This window comes from Micromys minutus (assembly GCF_963924665.1).
Source record: "Micromys minutus genome assembly, chromosome: 9".
Taxonomy (NCBI): domain Eukaryota; kingdom Metazoa; phylum Chordata; class Mammalia; order Rodentia; family Muridae; genus Micromys; species Micromys minutus.
The window spans coordinates 35,060,566-35,081,191 of NC_137978.1; the positions used below are offsets into that span (position 1 = coordinate 35,060,566).

General features: G+C 47.1%; 1 protein-coding gene across 4 annotated transcripts; it reads right to left on the reverse strand.

Moving 5' to 3' along the window:
- Positions 1–1,455: 1,455 nt before the first annotated feature.
- On the reverse strand, positions 1,456–13,867 carry MPL (MPL proto-oncogene, thrombopoietin receptor; the record flags this gene model as incomplete). 4 transcript variants are annotated; one of them, XM_080921446.1, is made up of 12 exons in its annotated part: positions 1,456–1,707; positions 2,079–2,166; positions 4,165–4,261; positions 4,474–4,633; positions 6,433–6,575; positions 6,759–6,943; positions 11,421–11,547; positions 11,799–11,961; positions 12,323–12,441; positions 13,146–13,324; positions 13,507–13,639; positions 13,789–13,867. In XM_080921446.1, the coding sequence occupies 12 exons, from the start codon at positions 13,865–13,867 to the stop codon at positions 1,456–1,458; spliced, it is 1,725 nt and encodes a 574-aa protein (XP_080777572.1). The 4 variants fall into 4 exon arrangements, with proteins under 4 accessions (XP_080777572.1, XP_080777571.1, XP_080777570.1 ...); XM_080921445.1 differs by having other exon boundaries at positions 12,347–12,621; XM_080921444.1 differs by having other exon boundaries at positions 12,323–12,621.
- Between the last annotated feature and the right edge of the window lie 6,759 nt (positions 13,868–20,626).

Genomic DNA, 20,626 nt, shown 5'->3' on the forward strand with positions numbered 1-20,626 from the left:
CAAATCTCTATTCCATGAGATTCAAAACTAAGCATTTGAATAATTTATCCCTCTGCCCCTCCTACTGAAGTTGAACCCATCTTGTAATTATTCCCTTTAAGTCTGATGTCGTCCTTCCTGCATCATGTCTAAGGTTGGTACCAGCTCTTTGACACAATACTGTTCCTTGATGGTTTTCCAGAATCCCACCCTCACCTTTGCAAATGTGTCCTGTATTAAGCTTGTCAGTTTACACAGTTTGTGCCATTCATCTCTGCCAAGACCCAGACTAACAAGGTGGGTCTATTTGGAGCTAGCAGAGACCCAAATATGGTAACGAGAGTGAGAGCTTGGATGGCTCAGAGAAATCCGTAACTTGAATGGTTTGAGTGTATTTCCCACGGCATAGGTGTGACAGGAAGTGTCAAGGAAGCTAGCGTGGCATTCAGGCAACATCATTCAGAAAGGTTTCATTCAGATAGTATTTATTAAAGGTCTCCTGCCTCTTATGCACCAAATAATATTCAGGGTGCTGGGGGAAAGGACAGATCCTAACCCTTGCCCTTTCAACTCACCATCCAGGAGCAAGAAACACACATGCTAAAATTCACACAAAACACCGTGGGCACTATAGAAATATGGGCTGGAGATAAGAACTTGCTGATGGTCATCATATGATAAAGACCAGAATAGGAAAAGAAGTAATTCGGACATTGGTTGAGATATATTAAGCATTCGCTCTGTCTTAGCCAGTGTGCTCTCAATTGTTCACACTGCTCTGTGGGGTTCTGGTATTATCCATGCTTTGTAGATGAGAGGGGAAAGGCTCAAAGGCTTCCAGCTATTTGCCTAAGTTTGCACAGCTAGCAGGTGTGAGCTACGAGACCAGAACCTGGCTCTCACACCAGAGTTAGCTCTTCTGTTGCTAGTATGCTCAGACAGACAGGAACAGAACCAGGAAGGAAGGGGATGCTGTGGGACCCAGGGTGGAGGAGGATGTCAAGGGAGAAGGAATAAACAGATGACAAGACCCAATTGAATCTCATAATTAGAAGGCTTGCGCAGTCTCCTTAACAGCGGGATAGTAGGGGACACACTGAAGTAAAGACTTGCCCCACCTGCAGGAGTTAGGATCTCAAGAGGCGCTACAGGGCATGGCACCTTTAGTCATAGCAGGCAGTTCTCTGTGCCAGCCTTTTCTACATAGCAAGTTATAGGCCATTAGAGTTACATAATTAAACAGTGTCTAAAAAAAAAAAAAAAAAAAAAAAAAAAAAAAAAAAAAAAAGAAAAAGAAAGAACCAGAAGAGCCTAGTGGCTGCAAAGAAAGAGCTCTGGTTTCGTGAGCAGCCTTTTGGAGAGATCAGTGTTATGAAGCCCATGGAGGCGGGCAGACAGAGAGGATGGTATTGGCTGTTGATGTTAAGGATGGATAAGGCAGAAAGCCGTAGATCTGCAGTAGCATGTGGACTGCCTTCACGGCTGCTGCCAATAGCTTAGTGGTAGGTAGGAGTGGTTGGCAATGTGTGTGGTACAGCGGGACCCCGTCTCAGCCATGGGTGGACACACAGACAGGGGTATGGTCCTCAGGCAAGGTTGCAGTCCTCTGTAGTCCATCTGAGGCTGGGAGGGACACAGGGGCAAAGGCGTCCTCTCTGGGGACTTGGGTAGGATTTCCAGGAGGCTGGGTTCCACTTCTTCACAGCTATCGGTAACTGTGGCCTTAGACTGAGGGAGATGAGCAAAAGGAAGTAGATTAACCAGGCATGACTCAGGCTTTTAATTCCAGCTCTTGGGAAGCAGAGGCAGGAGTATTTCTGTGAATTCCAGGCCAGCTTGGTCTATTTAGCAAGTCTCTGGACAGCCAGGACTACACAGAGAAACCCTAACTCAAAAAAAAAAAAAAAAAAAAGGTAGAGAGGTAGAGATCTTAGGGTATGAAGTGGAGTGGTCAGGGGTTGTATAATACAAATTTGGTTAGGGAGTAATACCTAGAGATAGTAAATATCTAAGCAAAGATCATAAACAAATTGCATTGTGTGAACAAGAGTCAGTGGTGGTGGGGTGACTGGAGGAGGGGAGGGTTGGGGTGTACTCACAGGACTTAGGGCTGCGGTGTCTCTAAGGTACTGGCCTAGGACCCGGTGTAGGTCTGGAAGTGAGGGCCACAAAGCATGCCTCAGTCTTCTATCGGAGAAGGACAAGAGAGGAATCTGACTTGGGATCAAGTTGGGAATGATGAGGAGGGCCCTGAAGTGGAGCAGTATGGGAGGCAACGAGGCAGAGGAGTAAGTCTGAAGAGATGGGGACATAGTCAAGGCATGTTGGCCTTCCCTGACCACTGCCAAAAACAGCACATCTTTCTTCCCCATCACTAACTATCCCATGTTCTGTAGTTCTTAACTTACTGTATATATTACCCTAGTCCACAAGAACACCAGCTCTGTGAGAACTTGAAAGCCTGTCTGTTGTACTACTCCTGTTACCCTAGCATTGAGCACACAGTAGGTTTTTCCACTCCTGCTACCCTAGCATTGAGCACATAGTAGGTTTTTCCACTCCTGTTATCTTAGCACCGAGCACACAGTAGGTGCTTGGGAAACTGCATGAGTGAGGACCAGTGAAGTGTCTAGTTATGGATGTCACTTCAGACAGTTGTCCGTGAAGAGGTCAAATTACTGGGGAGACTTCTAACTCTTGGACTGCAGATTTCCAAGTTGAAGGTCTTCAGCCAAAGGTGACTAGCCTCCTCTACGACCTTCAACCCACATCACCAGGGAGAAGCAGCTTTCTGATTGCAGAAAAGAACCCTGTATGCAGCACCACTTCTGCCTTCTCTGCCAATATGGGTTTTTTGTTTTGTTTTGTTTTGTTTTTGTTTTTTTTTGGGGGGGGGAATCAGATAGGGCTACCTTGAATAGAGGCTCCATTCTAGACTGCTCTTACACAAAGGCAGATGAAAAGTTCAAAGAAAGTCAGGCGTGATGGCTCATGCCTGTAATCCTAGGACTCAGGGTGGGGCAGGGGGCGGAGCTGAGGCATGCATATTGCAATGACTTTGAAGTAACATTCAGGACAATACAGTGACTTCCAGGCCAGCCCGTGCTACCGGTAAGATCCTATTTTAAAAACAAACACACAAACAAACACATTCAAAGTAAGGTGTGGAGTCCAGGATACCTGGCCTAGCCTCTAACCAAATACACACTCTTCTATACTTTTAACTTTTGAGCTAGGTGTTCAAGAACCAGCAAATAGTGCCAAGCAAATGACTGACGTGGTTCGGATTTTCTCCTCAGGTTTATAATTTCTCCTCACTTCTCACATGAATGAGTCATTCATTACGGCACTTATTTAAGGGCCTTCTACTTGGCAGATACTATGCGGAGGATTTTAAAATGACTAAATACGGCATGGGGAGGGAGGACATCCAAAGGAATAAATGCTAGGCTGTGAGCATAGGACAGAGCATGTGCTTAGGATGTGTGAGCCCCAGGTACAGCGCCGAGCGCCAATTAAAGATACGAATGCAGGAACATACCATGGGAACACAAAGGAGCAGCCAATGAGGGGAGGCCAGGAAGGTTAAGACTTAGTGAAGAAAGTTATTTAAAGACGAATGGGTAGCCAGCCAAAGAGGATATTCTAGACAGCAGGAACATTATGTGCAAAGGCATTGAGCAGTTAAACAGCCTCACTGTGAACTAAGGGCTCTGGTAAGGCTGAGATTTTGTAGACCCCTATTAGGTTCTATCCTGGGAAGCGAGGCAGGTCACCAGATTGTCTTTGTGTCTTTGGAGAAGCTTGTGAGGAAGAGGAGAAGAGGCAGGCACTGTTTCAGTGAGTTCCGCACAGTAGTGTGCGGGGTCAGAGAAAGAAAGCATTGTTTGATCGGGTTTCCTGGGGCGGAATAACCAGATTTCAAAGCCAACTGGATGTGGGAAGAGAAAGCCTCTGATTTGGGCCAAGGTTGGACAGTAAGCAGCCAGGAGATGGGGCTGTTGGAGGTGTCCACAGAGTGGGCAGGTTAGAGTGTAAGAACGTTTCACTCCCAGAGTGCCAAAGAGGTAGGTGTGTATATTCCGTGGTCCAGAGAGCGGTGTCATCAAGTGACTCTACAATACTTGTTCAGAGGCCACTGGCCTCACAGACCACACCCCACCACCCTCTTGGAAGGGGCGGTACCTGTAGTGCGCAGGAAATTGCCACTTCAGCAGCAATAGGCCCAGAAGGGCACTGAGGCTCAGCACCAGGAGCAAAGCAGTCACCAAGGTGATCCAAGCTAGGGGACAAAAAGCCTCTGACCGTGGCTGACCTCGGCCCCGCCCAGAGGCGTGCTGGCTCCAGCCCTGGCTCCACCCTCAGTATCCGGAGCACTCAACGCTGCACTTGGCTCAGCTGAGTTCCGAGGCTTCCCCATAGCCCCACCTATAGTGTAACCAGGTGCCCACATGCTGTAGACCGTAGACCGGCTTCAGCTCTGCCCTTCCTCACCAGTCTCGGAGCCCGTGGACACCCTAGCAGGAGGAGACCAGGCACTCCAGGGTCCTTGGTAGGTGGGGCCGTTGAGCCTGGCACGCAGCTGCAAGCTGTAGTGAGCTCGGGGGCGCAGCTCTAAGGTCCCTCCCCGGGCCCCGAGAGCTGGCTCCAGGACCTGAGAGGAGAAACATGGAGTGGCTCTGAGCCCAAGCTTGGAGCTATCGGGCATCTCCATAAAGAACCTCACCCATAGATGCGTACAGGACTGAAAGTCCTGCCTGAGGTTGAGATCACGCCTCGGAACATAACTCGGTGCTCACACTGCTGTGAATTCTGCCACAAGATGTGGATCCAGCCAGCTATAAGTGCAAACCACCCCCACTAGCCCGGCCTTGAACACTCTAAGAGACTTGCTCTTATCCTCAGAGACACACAGGCCATGCCATAAGTACTATACTGTAGAGGACACTAGAATTGTGCTAGGTGTCAGGACCACAAACATGATTTGTGCAAGCAGGGGATATGCTTAGCAAGCATTTGAGTTGCTTAGGATATGCCAAACATTGAGCTAGGTTCTAGAAACAAAGATAAGTGGAAAACATACAGTTTCATCTAAAGAGGTAGGCAGAAAAATCACAATTAGTGCAAGACACCAAGGGAACACAGCAAAACAATCTAGTGCATTCAGAGAACAGAGGGTCAAAGGGAAGCCTAGGAGTGAGGAGTGTTTAACATGTCATTCAAATTACTCATTGGTAAGTGAGGGAGGAGGAAAGGTATCAGAGTGTTTCTAGGCTTGGGGCTTGGGTAAGTGACCGACTGAGCCGAGAAGTCAGCTCCAAGAAAATACCATATGCATCTACTTCATAAAGTCTAACTACAATCAGACAGGTTGATGGCAATGCTAAGACAGCAGCCATCTTTGGTTACTATGCAGGGAGATTGCAGGGGCATAAGGAGCAAATGGAGTTTGTACATGTTATGTGTACATTTGGGCAATTGACAAATTGGCTACATGAGTGCTATCCACATGAAAAATTAATGCTATATTTAAGGCTTGTCTATACGATTGCATATGACTATATATAGTAAAGTAAAACTCAGGAGAAAAAATTAACTTATTTCAGATAATTGTATCTGATATGTCTACGGATGAAGCTATTTGCTTGAGCTGTCAGGGAGAAAGATCTGTGTGTGTGTACACTGAGAATAAAAACATTGTTTAATTGTGTATTAAGTATCTTTCTATATGCCAGGAAGTATGTTAGGAATTTATATACTAAATGATTTTAGATTTATTTATTATGTGTATGTTTTGCCTACATATACATATATGAATCAAGTGTATGTCTGGTGCCCTCAGATCCCTGAATCTGGAGTTATGGATAGTTTAAAACCATCATGTGGGTGCTGGGAACTGAGCCTGTGTACTATGCAGAAGCAACAAGTACTCTTAACTACTGAGCTATTTCTCCAGCCCCAGTATTTCATTTTTATCTAACTCCAAGACAGGTAACTTTTTCTTCCCATTTCACCAATGAGGAGACTTCAGAAATTTAGATAATTTGCACGTGGGGCTAGAGTGATAAAACAGGGGTCGTTAGTGTATAAAGTCATTAAGACCATAGGCTTGAACCACTTACCTAGGCAGAGCAGACATGGTTACCTAGGAAAGAGAGTTTTTGGATGGGGTTCTGACATGAACAACGCTCCACGAAAGAGTAGAGGAGGAGGAGCCAGGAAAGAAGAGGTAACTCAGTCTGAGAGGTGGGAAGGAGATTAGGAGACCATCATGCCCTAGGCAAAGGGAAAGAAAACTCTATTTAATGGTTCTGGGGTAGAATCTGGGGCCTCTTTCATGCTAGGTGCTCCACTCCAGCACGGGGAGAGAGCAGTTTATAAGCACAGAAGTACACGCCAGGATACGGATGCAGAGGCAGTGCTGACCTGGGGACATCTGTTCCCTTACAGTACCTTCCAGTCCTCGTGGTCTTCTCCTGTGTACCGGAGCTGGTAGCAGGTCTCTTGAGCTGCCCAAGATGACTGGTGCTGCCACTCCAACTCCAGCCTTCCACTTGAGATCTCCCTCCAGTGCAGGCTTGGGGTAGGGAGTAGCACTGCAGGGGATTCCAACGGGGACTGTGTTATGCATCACAGTGGGTTAGGCATTTTGCCACCAGGGCCATGGGTCAGAAATGTCAAAGTTGATGATGATGATGATTCATGAACAGAGAGTTCGTCTCAGCCTCTCAGATTTGGTGAAGTCGGGGAGTATGTGGATAGGGAAGGAAGGTTCTTACCAGCCTGGTGGATCCAGAGAGGGGAGCCCAGGTAGCTGTGAACGGTACCTTGAGCTGTGGTCACCTCTACAAGGACATGAATAACACTATCATTTCGTGACTTGAAGTGGCAGCGGGAGAACAGAGCTGGCTGTGATCCTGGATCCAGCTCCTCCTCCTCTTCACATTTCTCCCAGGTGGGGTCCCTAAGAATCAACCGGAGAGGCTCACTGAATCAGGTTCACCTCAGATACTGTGTCTCACATGGATCATGACTAAAGTCCTTTCTTCCATGACTTGGACCTCTAGGGCTTTCTCTGCCTATACAAGGTCTAGACTCTTTCCCTTGAAGAAAGGGCAGGCGTGCTATGAGGAAGAAAAAACAAAAAAAAAAAAACAAAAAAAAAAAAAAACTTAGCTGTAAGATGAATTCCTTTGTGTACATGATGGTGGCGGTGGTATTAATGGTGGCGGTGGTATTAATTGGCGGCTGTGGTGCTGGTGACATAAAGCTAAAAGAACATGGTCTGTAGTTCTGACCTCAGCCGACCAGTACATGCCTGGGGCCAAAGGTGTGGTTTATCTCTGCTCTACTTCCTTTCCCCTGAGAAGGTGGTGTGACTCCTACTTGCAGATTGTTTCCAAGACGGAAAGAGACTCTATGGTTCTAGATGCAAACATCTTTAACTTTTTCAATCTGTTCTCATTCTGCGGCCCCCTTACATTGATTGCTTCCAAGTACACTGACCTGGTGATATCTCAAATATATCACAATTTTGATCTTCCCCAATTGCCACAGAACGTGAAACCACAATTATTGCCTGGGTTAAAGTAAATCCTAATTTGGGAGCTTGTTGCTGCTTCTTTGCCCCTCCTCCCTTAAAAGACTGGGTCTCATTATGTAGTTCTGGTTAGCCTGGAACTTGCTGTGTAGATCAGGCTGTTCTTGAATTTGAGCTGCACTTGCCTCTGATGGTTAGGATTCAAGGTGTTCACCATAACCATGTCTCCCTTCACCCTCCTTCTTAGTTTGGGTCTCATGTAGACCAGGCTGGTTTCAAAACACCTCCTCTTGAGTGACCCGGTGATTTACCATCCCTAAAATGATCCTTCTTGTGTTTATACATCCACCTGCTTACTCAACAAACCATTGAGATCCATGTGCCAAGCATGGCGCCAGGCCATGAGAGCATATAGATGAAAAATAATCTTAAAGGGGCCCACATGTCAATGGGCAAGTCACAAAAACAGCCATGTTTTCCTGGGTTGGGCAGGGACTGACTGGGAAGATCACATGGAGCATCTAACTAGGAGGGAGGGTCAAGGAATACCTCCTGGCTGAGAGGGGTAGTGTTAGAGACTGTCAGAGGCTCAGATTATAAATAAGTTAGGTGGGGGGGGGGGGACAACTGGCTATCCCAAGCACATGTTGTGCAGATGAAAAGGGAGTATTATGCTTGGGGGAAAATTGTAAAGGGTTCAGAATGGGAAATGGTTTTAGGACCAAGGGTCTGCTAGTCAGTGGTAAACTGGACTCTTTAAGAAGCTTGAACTTTTTTGCAGGGAGAAGGTAAGAGGGTCCTACACTCCCTAGCCTTGGCATGCCGGAAGCTAGGGGTGATTCTCTTGCCTCAGTCTCCTAACTATGGGGATTATAGCAGAAGCTTAAACCTAATCTCATAATTAGGAAAACTTACAAGTATCTTAAACAGGGAAGGGTCATAATTACATTGTACTGCAAAAGACTCCTCTAATTGCTGTCTGTAGAGAGGGGAGGGGAGAAGCAGAAAAAGCCATTAGGACACGGTTGGGATTTTCGTGTACAGAGTAATAAAGGTGAGACTATGGTGGAGACAGGATGAGAGAGGCACTTCGGGGAAGTGCTGCTGGTTCCCAGACACACTCTTCACTCTGTTCCCTAGCTGGCTTGGAACTCACTGTAGACCAGGCTGTCTCTGAACTGCCCATCTCTGCCTCCTGTGTGCTGGGAATCCAAGGTGTGTGCCACCACGGTCAGCAAGAGATACTGAAGAGGTAGAAGGACAAGAGCATTTCTGATTATTCTGAATATTTCTATACCTGGAAGATACAGAAAGGAGGGAAGTCCAGGGCAACTTATGTGTGGAGGATAAGTTCATGGTAAAATAGAGCAAGAGAAAATTTGGATAAAAGAACTGATCAGGGCTGGAGAGATAACTCAGCAGTTAAGAGCACTGACTGCTCTTCCAGAGGTCCCGAGTTCAATTCCCAGCAACCACATGGTAGCTCACAGCCATCTGTAATGGGATATGACTCTTCTGGTGTGTCTGAAGACAGCTACACTGACTGTACTTATATGTAATAAATAAACCTTAAAAAAAATAAAAAAGAACTGATTAGCCGGATGTGGTTGAGTGGTGATTCATGCCTTTAATCTCAGTTCTCTGGAGGCAGAGGCAGGTGGATCTCTGTGAGTTTGAAGCTAGCCTGCTCGACAAAGCAAGTTCAAGACAGTCAGGACTCTGTTACATAGAGAAACCCTGTCTCAAGAACTAAACCAAACCAAACCAACCAAACAAACAAACAAAAAAGAACTGATCTAGTTGATTTTGTCACCTGAAATCCATGCATGAATCAGACCTCCACACTCTGAAAATCTGTTCAGACATTTAAAAGAATGAATTGCTTCTTTTTGGACTGAGTTCCAAAAAATATTTAAGCAAAAAGATAAGTTACCACATCATTTAGGGTTTGTGGGGAGTAGCTTGGTCGTACAGCATCCACCCAGCCTGTGGTTCTGTGCTCAGCTTCACAGAAACCAAACCAACCAACCAACCAAACAAACAAACAAACACGAGAACAAAGCTGGACAGAGTTAATTCCAGCACTCCAGAACAGAGGCAGGTGGACTCCTGTGAGTTTGAAGCCAGCCTATTCTACACAGCAAGTTCTAGGCCAGCAAGGGCTGTGTAGTATGGGTTGGAGAGATGGCTCAGTGGTTAAGAGCACTGGCTGCTCTTCCAGAGGTCCTGAGTTCAATTCCCAGCAACCACATGGTGGCTCACAACCATCTGTAATGGAATCCAACGCCCTCTTCTGGTGTGTATGAAGACAGCAACAGTGCATTCATATAAAATAAATAAATCTTTTAAAAAAAGCTATATAGTGAAATCCTGTTTCAAAAAAAGGAATCAATTACATAGATAATCAAATAAGTTATATGCACACACATATGTGGTGTGGTATAATTTATATTTAAATATTAAATATTGTTTACAAACATGTAAGTACATTGAAAAATCTGAAGGCTATAACAAAGCTCCTAGCAGTGACTTATTTTTAGGGTTTTTTTGTTTGTTTATTTTTTTGAGACAGGGTTTCTTGGGGTAACAGCCCTGGCTATCCTGGAACTCGATTTGTAAATCAGTCTGTCCAGGAACTCACAGAGATTCACCTGCCTTCCCCTGTCTGCCTGCTTCATCTCCTCCTGCCTCCTCCCATGCACATGTGTGTGTGTGTGTGTGTGTGTGTGTGTGTGTGTGTGTGCGTGCGCAGAGGTCAGAGGACATCCTCAGGTGTTGGTCCTCAACTTCTACCTTGTTTGAGACAGGATCTCTTGGCCTTTTTCTCTGCTAAGCATGGCAGGCTGGCAGCCCTTGAATGTCCAAAGAAGTTCCTATCTCTCCTTCCTCTCCTGCTGTCATAATTCTGGGATTACAGGTGCGTTTGACTCTGCCCAGCTTTTCATGGGTTCTAAGGATTCAATCCTTAGGCTTGCAAGGCAAGGGCTTTATTCAGAGTTCTTCCCCTACTATGGTGATTAAAAACGAAGACTGGTTTTGCCATCATGAGTCACACGTGATGTTTCTTAACTGGGGATTCAGTCTGTAGCTAGGATTGGCTTTGGTTCCTCCTGCCTCTACTTCCCCAGTCCTAGGACTTCACACATGTACTGCTGCACTAAAGGTTTCTAATTAAATAATTACATGAGGTGTAAATGTTAAAACTGAATGTGAGATTAGTGTTTAAAACAGAGTTACGTAGTACAACAAGCAAGTATAAGCGTGCCAGCGGATGGCTTGGCTGGACAGGACAGTTGCTGCCAAGCTTGACAGAACAGGGTCAGTCCCCAGAACCCACACGGTGTGAGAAGAGCCAACCTCCTCAAGCTGTCCTCTGACCTCCGTGGCGCACACGCACCACTGATGCCTGAGCAAAGTAAGTATATGTTTTGGGGTTTGTAGTTGTTGTTTTTCGAGACAGCCTTGGCTGTTGTGGAACTCACTCTGTAGACCAGGCTGGCCTTGAACATGCAGAGATCCACCTGCCTCTGACACCTGAGCGCTGGGACTAAAGGTGTGCCCCACCACTGCCTGGCCACACAACTGGGTTTTAAACTCCATGCTTTAAGTTTCCAATTTTGTGCTGGGCCACAGTCATCATTGTTCTTGGCCACACGTGGCCCTTGAGCCCTACACTGGACATGCCGGCTAGGCTTTCTTGAAGGTTCAGATGAGGTGATTAAGTCCGATGAAACCAAGCCATCCCCAACAGAAATGAAGAGGATGGAGTGATGGAAACAGTGGAGCATGAGAGACCAGAGGCTGGTGCCTGGAGAAGACAGGCTAGGCAAGCGAGGAATAACCACGGCAACGTTGACCTGCGCGTTCAGACTCAATCGGCCTTGTTCCAATCTTATCTTACCTGTCTGTGGGGCAGCAGCGTGTCTTGCTGTGGCGGAAGAAGCCTCGGGAGCTAGTGCCGTCTTGTTGTTGCCACTGGCAGGTGACCTTCTTTAGATCGAAGGTGAAGCACTGAAGTCCAATTGTCACTGTGGTCAAAGAAGAGGACCATGTGTTCTTACTCAGGAGAGTCCCTACACCATCTCTACCCAACCCCCCAGCAGAGTATCCTCAATTGTTCTCTTTTCTCTTCCTGAACATAACTAACCCAAGCAATGACAGGTCTGAGGTCACCAGAAATGACCACAGTTCCCAGAGCTTCTGTATCTCATCTAAGCCTCCATGGAGACCTTTTTTTCTTATTATTATTTAAAATGTCCTCATTCCTTCACTGACCTACCTGCATCTCCTGGAAGGTCCACAGTCACAGGGAAGGACCAGGGTCCCCAGGAGCCACGAAGGGAGACCCCGTCGGGTTGGCTGCGTATCTGGAGCCAGTAGGACTTGCCAGGCTGGAGGCCTGGGATGAGACAGCTTCCACCCTTCACTGCTGGAGATGGAGCCTGGGGAGGAAATGCCCAGCACCAGGCTCTAGGTTTCCTTCTCAGCTAGGATCGCACACACGCCTAGTGTTGGAACCACCATGCAAAACTCAGCTCTTGGCTGGATAGACGTGCACATGGATGGCCCCGGGTGGATGAGTTTTAGGCTGTGTTTAGAGGTTCTTACAAAGTCTCAATCTGGAGGCCTGAAGGCTTTCAGTTACCTTAGTGTGAATGGTCCTAAGTGAGAGGTCCCTAAATGGGGCTCCTAAAGCTGATCAGAGTACACCCTGACTCTTCAAAGACCAACCCAGTCTGGGATCCCCTAAGTATAACCTTTCTTTTCCAGGGGATATATCAGGGGAATAGAAGGTTAGGATACTTCTCCAACTGGGGATGTCCTCACTGGTCCATGCTGTTGGAACACTGTAGGATGAACACATGGAGGCTGGTCAAGAACGGGGACTGGGTTCTGCATCCACAAAGTGGGGCAGCAGGTCTCTGTGGAGAGCAGCTGAATGACGGAGGGCGCAGGGTCGTTGCTGGAGTCCATGGGGCCATAGCGGAGTTCATGCCTCAGGAAATCGCTGATTTCAGGAGCAGGGGCCTCCCAGTGGATCTGAAGTTCCCCTGGTTGGCTCCCACCCCTGGCCTTGATGACACCGGGGGGAGCTGGCAGGCCTGAAGGCAAAACAAGGCGCATCAGATCACCGAGTGCCAGGCTACGGTTCAACCCACAGGTACAGAGAAGATGCTGAAGGCTCTATAGAGCCTTCTGAACTCAAAAGATGCAGGTTCTCATTTCCATGGAGGGGAGGGGAGGGGAGAAAGGCTGCCTGTCCTGTTCTCCTATCCTGTTGAGAATAATGAGCTCACTAAGTGTAATGGTTTGCGTGTTTCTCAAAGCAGACATTCTTTTCATCTGTCTCCTTGTCACCCAGCACACATCAGCAACCTGACTGTTGGGCTGGTGAGGAAATGCACATGTTAATGAGAGGAGGAAGTTATCCTTGATGTGAAATGATGTATGGGAGAAGTCTAGTTCTGCATGCCAAGGCTGGGGGGAATGATAAGCTGGGTTTGGTGCTCCTGGGAATCTGATCTAGAAGGGTACCCGCATTGTCCTGAAAGACTACAGGCAAGTCTGATTCCGGGAGCTAGAGCAGGCAGCAAATAGAGAGGCAGTGTGGCAGAGATGTCCTTACCCACGCTATCCACAAACAGCACCCGCTGGATCAATGTCTGGTTGAGGAACACATTCTTCACCCAGAGGTGCAGCGGGAAGAAGAGGCGCACATCATCCTGGGGTGGAAACTGGCACACATACCGGGTTCCAAAGGTGGGCACACTCTGCGAATGCAGGGGGCATGCACGGGGCTTCTCTCTGTTGGTACAGTCATCATGCTCAGCCCTGAGGACCCAGGCTGGGCCATTTATAGGGTGGCTATGTACTGGGCATGTATTTACAGTAATCCTCTGATAGGGCCACAGACAGGAAAGCTAAGAATGTGACTCAGCTAAATATAAGGACAGATAAATGAGGACTGGGATACAGTCTAGACCTACCCTGGGTAGGCATACAGCAGCTGGTATGTCCCCCTGGGTGCCGCCTCTTCCTCATCCCAGAAGCAGGTGAGGTCCTCAAATGTCTGGGAGAAACAGGTGAGGGGCTCTGTACCCAAGGCCAATAGGAAGACATCTGAGAACAGAGTTGGTGAGTTGGGCTTTAGAATCTTCCAGCCATGTTGTGGGTAAGAGAAGGGAACCAGTGAGAGTCTCTTACCCTATATCCCCTCCAGGACTCCCTTTGCCTGGGATTAGGTAATATCCACCCTCTAACCACCTCACCTTGGCTGGTGACTTGTGCCTGGTTTGGAGGGACCAAGAGGAGGCAGGAGGTGACCATGAAGAGGGCCCAAGAGGGCATCTTCTCCGGCACTGTGTGCCTGCCCTAGCCCATCCTCCCTTCAGGAAGCTGGGCCCCAATCCCCCCCAGGGCCAGCCCCTCAGGTTCCTGTCAGATACAGCCCCACGTCCTGTCCCTGTCTCTGCCCCTCTGGGGCCCATCCAAACCACACTGGGGCCAGGGGCCAGAGGAGGGGGTGTGGGCAGGAGGCTGAGAGGGATTCGAAAGAGAAGACATTGAGCTTTCTGTTGGAAGGGGCATAGAGGTATAAATTTGCCTGTGAATCAAGTGGAGACACCCTGTGGGTGTGTGGACTACAGAGGAAGAGCGTATAGATGTCAGAACAGTGTTAACTACGATGCGTGTGTTGACTAAATGCCTGTCCAGTCGTCTTATTTCCATTAGGAAAATGAAGTTAAAAGGTTGCTCAAGGTCTCATACCCAGTAAGATGAAAGGCTCAGGCGAGGACACTCCATAAGCCAAGGGCTCAACAGTCACGCCACGTTCCTGGAATGATTTGCCTTGAAGCCCTAGTCTCCCTCACAGATGTGCCTGATGGTGACTATTTCCAGGTTAAGAGGTTCGGGGGGCTCTGGGTATAAACAAACACACACTGGATAGGAATGACCCGTCCATCATGGGTGACATTCTCAGCATCTGCTCCATAGACAGCAGTGACAGAGAGACTGAGACTGCGTGAAGAATGCCCTTCCCAGACCTACTCACACAAGCACATTTAACAAAACCTCCAGAGGATTCAGTACATGGTAAAAGTCAAAAGGCAGGGTCTCTAGTGTTCCTGTCTGGCTCGGTCAGAAGCAGGAGGGCTTGGTCCCTCTTCAGCTGTGCCTGCTCCATTTCATACTGAGGGAGGGTATCTGATCACTTCATGGGAGCCAGGCGTCCTCCTGGCTGTGCTGGACCAGTGGGTGGTTCCTATACTGGTTCTGAAACTTCTGACTCTTGACTGAGGGGAGAGATAGATTGGAGGGGAGAAGCATGTGGTGCCATGTTAAATTTGTCCCTTTAGCTTCTGCGGGCCTCCCAGTGGTGGCTCTGCAAACTAAATGGCCTCAGTGTCACCTTTCTTTCTTCCTTCTTGTGATTTAATTGACTCAGACAGAATTCCAGGAACTGGGCACAGGGAGAGGGAAATCTTTTAGGCCTCTTCTTCAGTCTTTCGTTTCCTTGCCGATTGTAGGGAGTCAGCTAGTCCTACTAGCTCTCGGGTAATAAAGGCCAGAGGTCACACTTTAAATGCCTTTTATCCTCTTACCAAATATAGAGCTACCCAATCTCAGTCAAGTCAAGTGGGAGGGAACACACAGTTTCTGTGTTCACGCAGTCCTGAGCTTTAGCATGAGGTAGAAGTTGATAACTTTGCTCTTGGGCTTCAGATTTGGGTATCCAACTACTTACTTGGCTTCTTCTCTACTTATATGTTTAATATTTAAGATCCCCAAGCTGCACTGCATGCCTTAAAAGCCCAGCTCACAGGAAGGATTATGAGTTCGAGGCCAGCCCAGACTGCATAAGGAATTCTAGACCAGTCTCAGTTGCATAGAAACACCCTATCTTAAAAAGTCAAACATAAAAACAAATGACTAGACTCCATATGCTTGCTTTCCTATAATCCCAGCCACTTGAGGGAGCAAAGAGTGAAGATCATTTGGGCCCATGAATTTGAGACTGGCCTTGGCAACACAGTGAAAGAACTCTTATCAAGGTCCTGGTGTAGTAGCTCACACCTTTAATCCCAGAACTTGGGAGACAGAGGCAGATGGATCTCTGTGAGTTCAAGACCAGCCTGTTCTACAAGCAAGTTTCAGGCCAGCCAGGGCTATATAGACCTAATCAGGAGAGAGAAAGAGAGAAAGTGGGGGGGGGGGGGAGATAGGTGGATGGATGGATGGATGGATGGATGGATGGATGGATGGATGGATTCTGCATTCTGGTTTTCTAAATTTATACCCTTTGTTTCCCATCTTGCCATATTTGTAAATGACACCTCCATCTCTTCAATGTTCAAACCCTAATCCTTAGTACCCTTCAACTGCTATCTTTCTTTTCTTATCTTTTCTACATCCAATTACTTAAGAGCTGTGACCCAAGCCACACTTTAACCCTCTCTAGCCCCCATCTATCCCACATTCCGGTCACTGCACTTAGCTCCCTGGCCCCATCTTTCTACCCTTCTCCCAGTATCCTGCAAGCAGGCAGATGCATTTTTTTTAAAAAGCAATTTATATCTTATTCTATTGACTATCAGCATGTGAGTATAAAGAGTGGCCATGTCACTGTGAATATGTGGAGGTCAGAGGTCAGCTTTTGAATTGGTTCTCTCGTTCTACCGTGGGATCTGGCGTTCGGAACCAGCTCACTTCCAAGGCAATATTCTTTCCGTCTCACTGGGATGGTTAACACGCCTATGCTGTGTCTTCACACCCACACACCCCCAGGTCCCTGGACAATTTCCCATAGCATTTGGAATAGAACTCAAATGCTTCCTTGTGGCCCTTGCCTGAATCGGCACATGGCAGCCCTGAAGCCCACTTCCCTCCACTTCCTCTCATCCCCAGCAGCCATGAGAACCTCGTTGTGTCGCCCACCCTACCTCATTCGGTCTGAAGCCGTTTCCAGCCATCAGCCCTTACCCCTCCCTCTAGGACACATTGTTAGCGTCTCTTGGTTTCCTCTTGTCATTTATAGCATTCTCTCCCCAGTCTCCTGTGCCTTCTTGTTCTCTTAAGTCTTGCGGTCCCCACATGTCCATTCTTAGCCCTCTGTGTTGTCTGAGTGAACACACTGCTTTCAACTCTTTTCTATAAATCAGTAGCTCCTAAGACCTCATCCATCTTGGTTACTATAAAACCTCTATCTCCTTTTGTCCTTCCTTGAAATCTTAAGCCGATCATGTCCTGAGCAGAGCTATTAGCCTCAGATGCCCTGTGGACCTTCTCTGCCTATCTTCTGCATCTACTTAGGTAGATGGGCTACCTAGACATCTGAGCATGAAACTCAAGGGCAACTCTCAGACCTTCCTTTTCCCTCTACTCCTGCATCCAAGTTCCTACCAAGTTCTATGATTTCTAAGAGAGGCAGTGCAGAAGTGATTGAACAGAGGTCACTGGGATTCTATGACTGTCACAGGGCTAAAACAGGGTCCTCTGGCTCCTGCATTTGAGGAGGTTCAGCCACATGTCCCTGTCATTATCCAATTCCCTCTGCATTTATGCAACTAGAAAGAGCTACTGTCTTTGGTACTTTATTTCTGTAGAAAATCAAGCAGTAATGGGCACAGGGGACAGAAGCCGCGTGGTTCGGCTTTCAGTAGTTAAACAGTCCCGCAGACCCAAAGGTCTAATCCAAAGCAGCAGACTGGGCTTACAGAAGCTGGTATTCAAGCTAGGGAGATAGCTCAGGGAGTAAAGAGCTTGCTATGCAAGCCTGGAGACCTGAGTTTAAGCTCTAGGTTTCATGGGAAAAGGGTTTGTCTCGCCAGGTATGGTGGTGTGCGTTTTTATCCCCAGCACTTGGAAGGCAGGGACAGGCAGTTCTCTATGAGTTTGAGACCAGCATGATCTACATAGTGAGTTCCGGGACATTCAGGACTACATAGAGAGATTCTTTAAAAGTCAGGTGAGATAGTTTATGTGCATGCTTGTAAAGCCAGAACCAAAGAAGTATTGATAACAGATTCCTGGGCTTGCCGGGATCCGTAGCCAGCCTAACTTACTTGACAAGTTCCAGGCCAGTGATAGACCTGTCTCAATAAAAATTGTGATGCCATGTGAGGAATGACATTATTATTTTTTTTTTGTTCCCTGGCCTTCAAGTGCACACACAAGTGTGCACGTCAAGCTCCTAAATAAGATGCCATTAAATAGAGGGTTAGGAAGAGAATTGGCTCTTGTAATCTAAAAACACTCTTCATTTTCCTATATGCCCAGATTTCCAAACCTCTGCCAGTTTTATCAAATCAGAAAGTCTTAAGTTTCAGTAGCTCTAGGCTCTAGAATTCTCTATCCCTCCATCTCTTTCTCAACATTGTCAGACATCCTTCTGCAATGTGTCTTTTTATATTAGCACATCAGAACATTTTTCCCTCTCGATATCATTTTATTGATTTTAGATTGTTGTTTGCATGTGTGTGTGCCTTGTGTTCATATGTGTATGCATGTTCCTGTGTGTACATTTCTATATGTGTACATGAAGAGGCTCAAATTTGATGTTGGGTATCTACCTTGGTTGTTCTCCATTTTATTTATTTAGGCAGGATCTCTAGATAAACCTAGAGTATGCCAATTTCAGCTAGACAACTAGCCAACTTTTCTCTGGGAACCCTTGCCTCTGTTTCATAAGTGCTGGGACTACAACAGCCACACCTGCCCAGGCTCCTACATGGATTTTGGAGATCCAAACTCGGGTCCTTAGCAAGGGTTGTAACCACTGAGCCATCTCTCTAGTCTTGTCAAGGTCATTTTAAGTTTGCCATTCTGCTAATCTACAAAGGGCATCTTCTTATACAGTGGTGTCTCGTCTGAAGCTCAAACAGCCTTCCATTCTTTCCTTGATTAAAATCCTTTCAGACCTCCACATGGTCTTTAGACTAGTCCTACTGTGCTAGAACCCAGGGCCCTTCTCTCCTTTGTATCTCCTATACTTGCTATCTCTCCCTTCTAAGGGGCTGTTTTCTAGTCTCTAAATCCAGTGCAAAACAAGGACTTCCTCCACCCCACTGTTTTGACTTCTCTAGTCTTACTTAGAGCCTTCCCAACTATTAGCCTATTTGGGATTCCTTTGTGCTTCTAGACCTGGTCTCAAGTACTACTTCTTGAGAGTCTTTTTCCTACATTCCAGCTACTTATAATGAGGAGACAGGCTATGTAAAATGGAGGGCCAGGGAGATGGCTCAGTTAAAGGTACAGACTTCCCATCGAGCCTGAGGATCCGAGTTAGAGCCATAGGACCCACATGGTGGAAGGAGAGAACAGATTCCCAAGATTGTTCTCTGACTTACACATGCCTGCTGTGACTCACAAACATGCACACACACAGAAATAAATAAATGTTTTTGGTTTTGAAAGGATGAGTGTGTCGAAAGACAGCTCAGCGGCTAAGAGCACTTGTTGCTCTTGCAGAGGACCAGAGTTCAGAACCTGCTATGCCACCAACCATTTGTAATTCCAGGGGATCTGATACGCTCTTCAACCCTGTCCCACATACACATGTGATTTTTTTAAAAAAAGAAAAAAATTAAAAATGAATCACAGCGTTTCAAGTTCACACCCCGTTAAAAGGCCCCCTTTTCTGTGTGTTGGGGAACAGTGCAATAGGCCTTGTTATAAAATGAGATGGCGTGATTTTGGTATGAGATAAGAAAGATAACTTTACCAAACCAGGAGACAGAGAAGAAGAGCCAGGTTGAGGAGGAAGGCCCTCAAGAAGGCATTCCGGTAGGAGCCCTGCCCTTCATAATAGTGGTGCCCACCCCTCAGCCTTCAGCTCACTCTCTGGTCTGTGAATCTTAGCTTCCCTGTAGCATGCCCAGTGAGAGTACCCTGTGTTCAAAACCTTCCATCTTCAGCAGCTTGGGGACAACGGAAAAGATATCCTGCCACCCGTGGAGCTGAGAGTAGATGTCATTCATGGAAACCATCAGATCGCAGATGGCGAGGGTGTGAACCTGGGGATGGCTCTGGTAAAAGCAGCGAGGCACGGATGGCGTCCCAGGGCTCTGAAGAGTCAAGCAGGAGGATCTTGAGTTTGGAGGCCAGTCTGGATTACATAGCGTATTTGAAGGTAGCCTGTTCATATAGTAAGATATACATTTAAAGCAATTTATGTGAACACGAATGTGTGATGTGTGTGTGTGTGTGTGTGTGTCCAGAAAGTCCAGAAGAGAGCGTCAGATCCCATGGAACTAGAGGTATAGACAGTTGAAAGCTACCTGATGTGGGTGCTGGAAACCAAACTTGGGTTGCTCTCTATAAGAGCAGCGGGTGCTCTTAACCACTGAGCCTCTGCTACAGCCTCAGATATCTATAATTTAAAAGTAACTCCAGGGGGCTGGAGAGATGGCTCAGCAGCTAAAAGCACTGGCTGCTTCCCCCAAGGTCCTGAGTTCAATTCCCAGCAACCACATAGTGGCTCACAATCATCTGTAATGGGATCTGATGTCCTCTTTTGGTGTGTCTGAAGACAGCTACAGCGCACTCACATGCATGAAATAAATAAATTAAGAAGAAAAATTAACTCCAAGGAATGGCGAGCTTGAGACCTTTGGGTTGAAGACACTCATCTTTCCCTTTTCTGTCCACGCACAACTTTGTGCCTCTGTGGGAAAACATGCGATCCATGCCCCTCTTTTTATTTCGGTCGTTTGTCATTAAGATGTGGTGTTCCTTGGCAGATAGACCAATTGGATCTTTGCCTGTTGAGGTGTTTTTATATGGGAGCAGCCATGTTTTGTCTCTACCCTAGCTAGAGGAGGTACAGGTCCTAAGAAGGAACCATCCCAGGGTAAGAGTGGGTGGGTGTGTGCTCTTTCAGGTGATTCTCTCTCTTATCATTAAAAAAAAACAACAACAACACCCCAAACCCTCGAGTCCTGCCAGCACTACGGTAAAGCACTTAGGCTCTATTGTGCAACCTTGAGTCCTCTTCTTTCCAGGAGAGAAGGTGAGGCTCGGAAGGACTGAAGGACTTGTCTAGAGTCTCTCTGAAAGGGGAGAACTGAGATTTGCCTTGAGATCTGTTTGCCTCTAAAAGCTAATTTT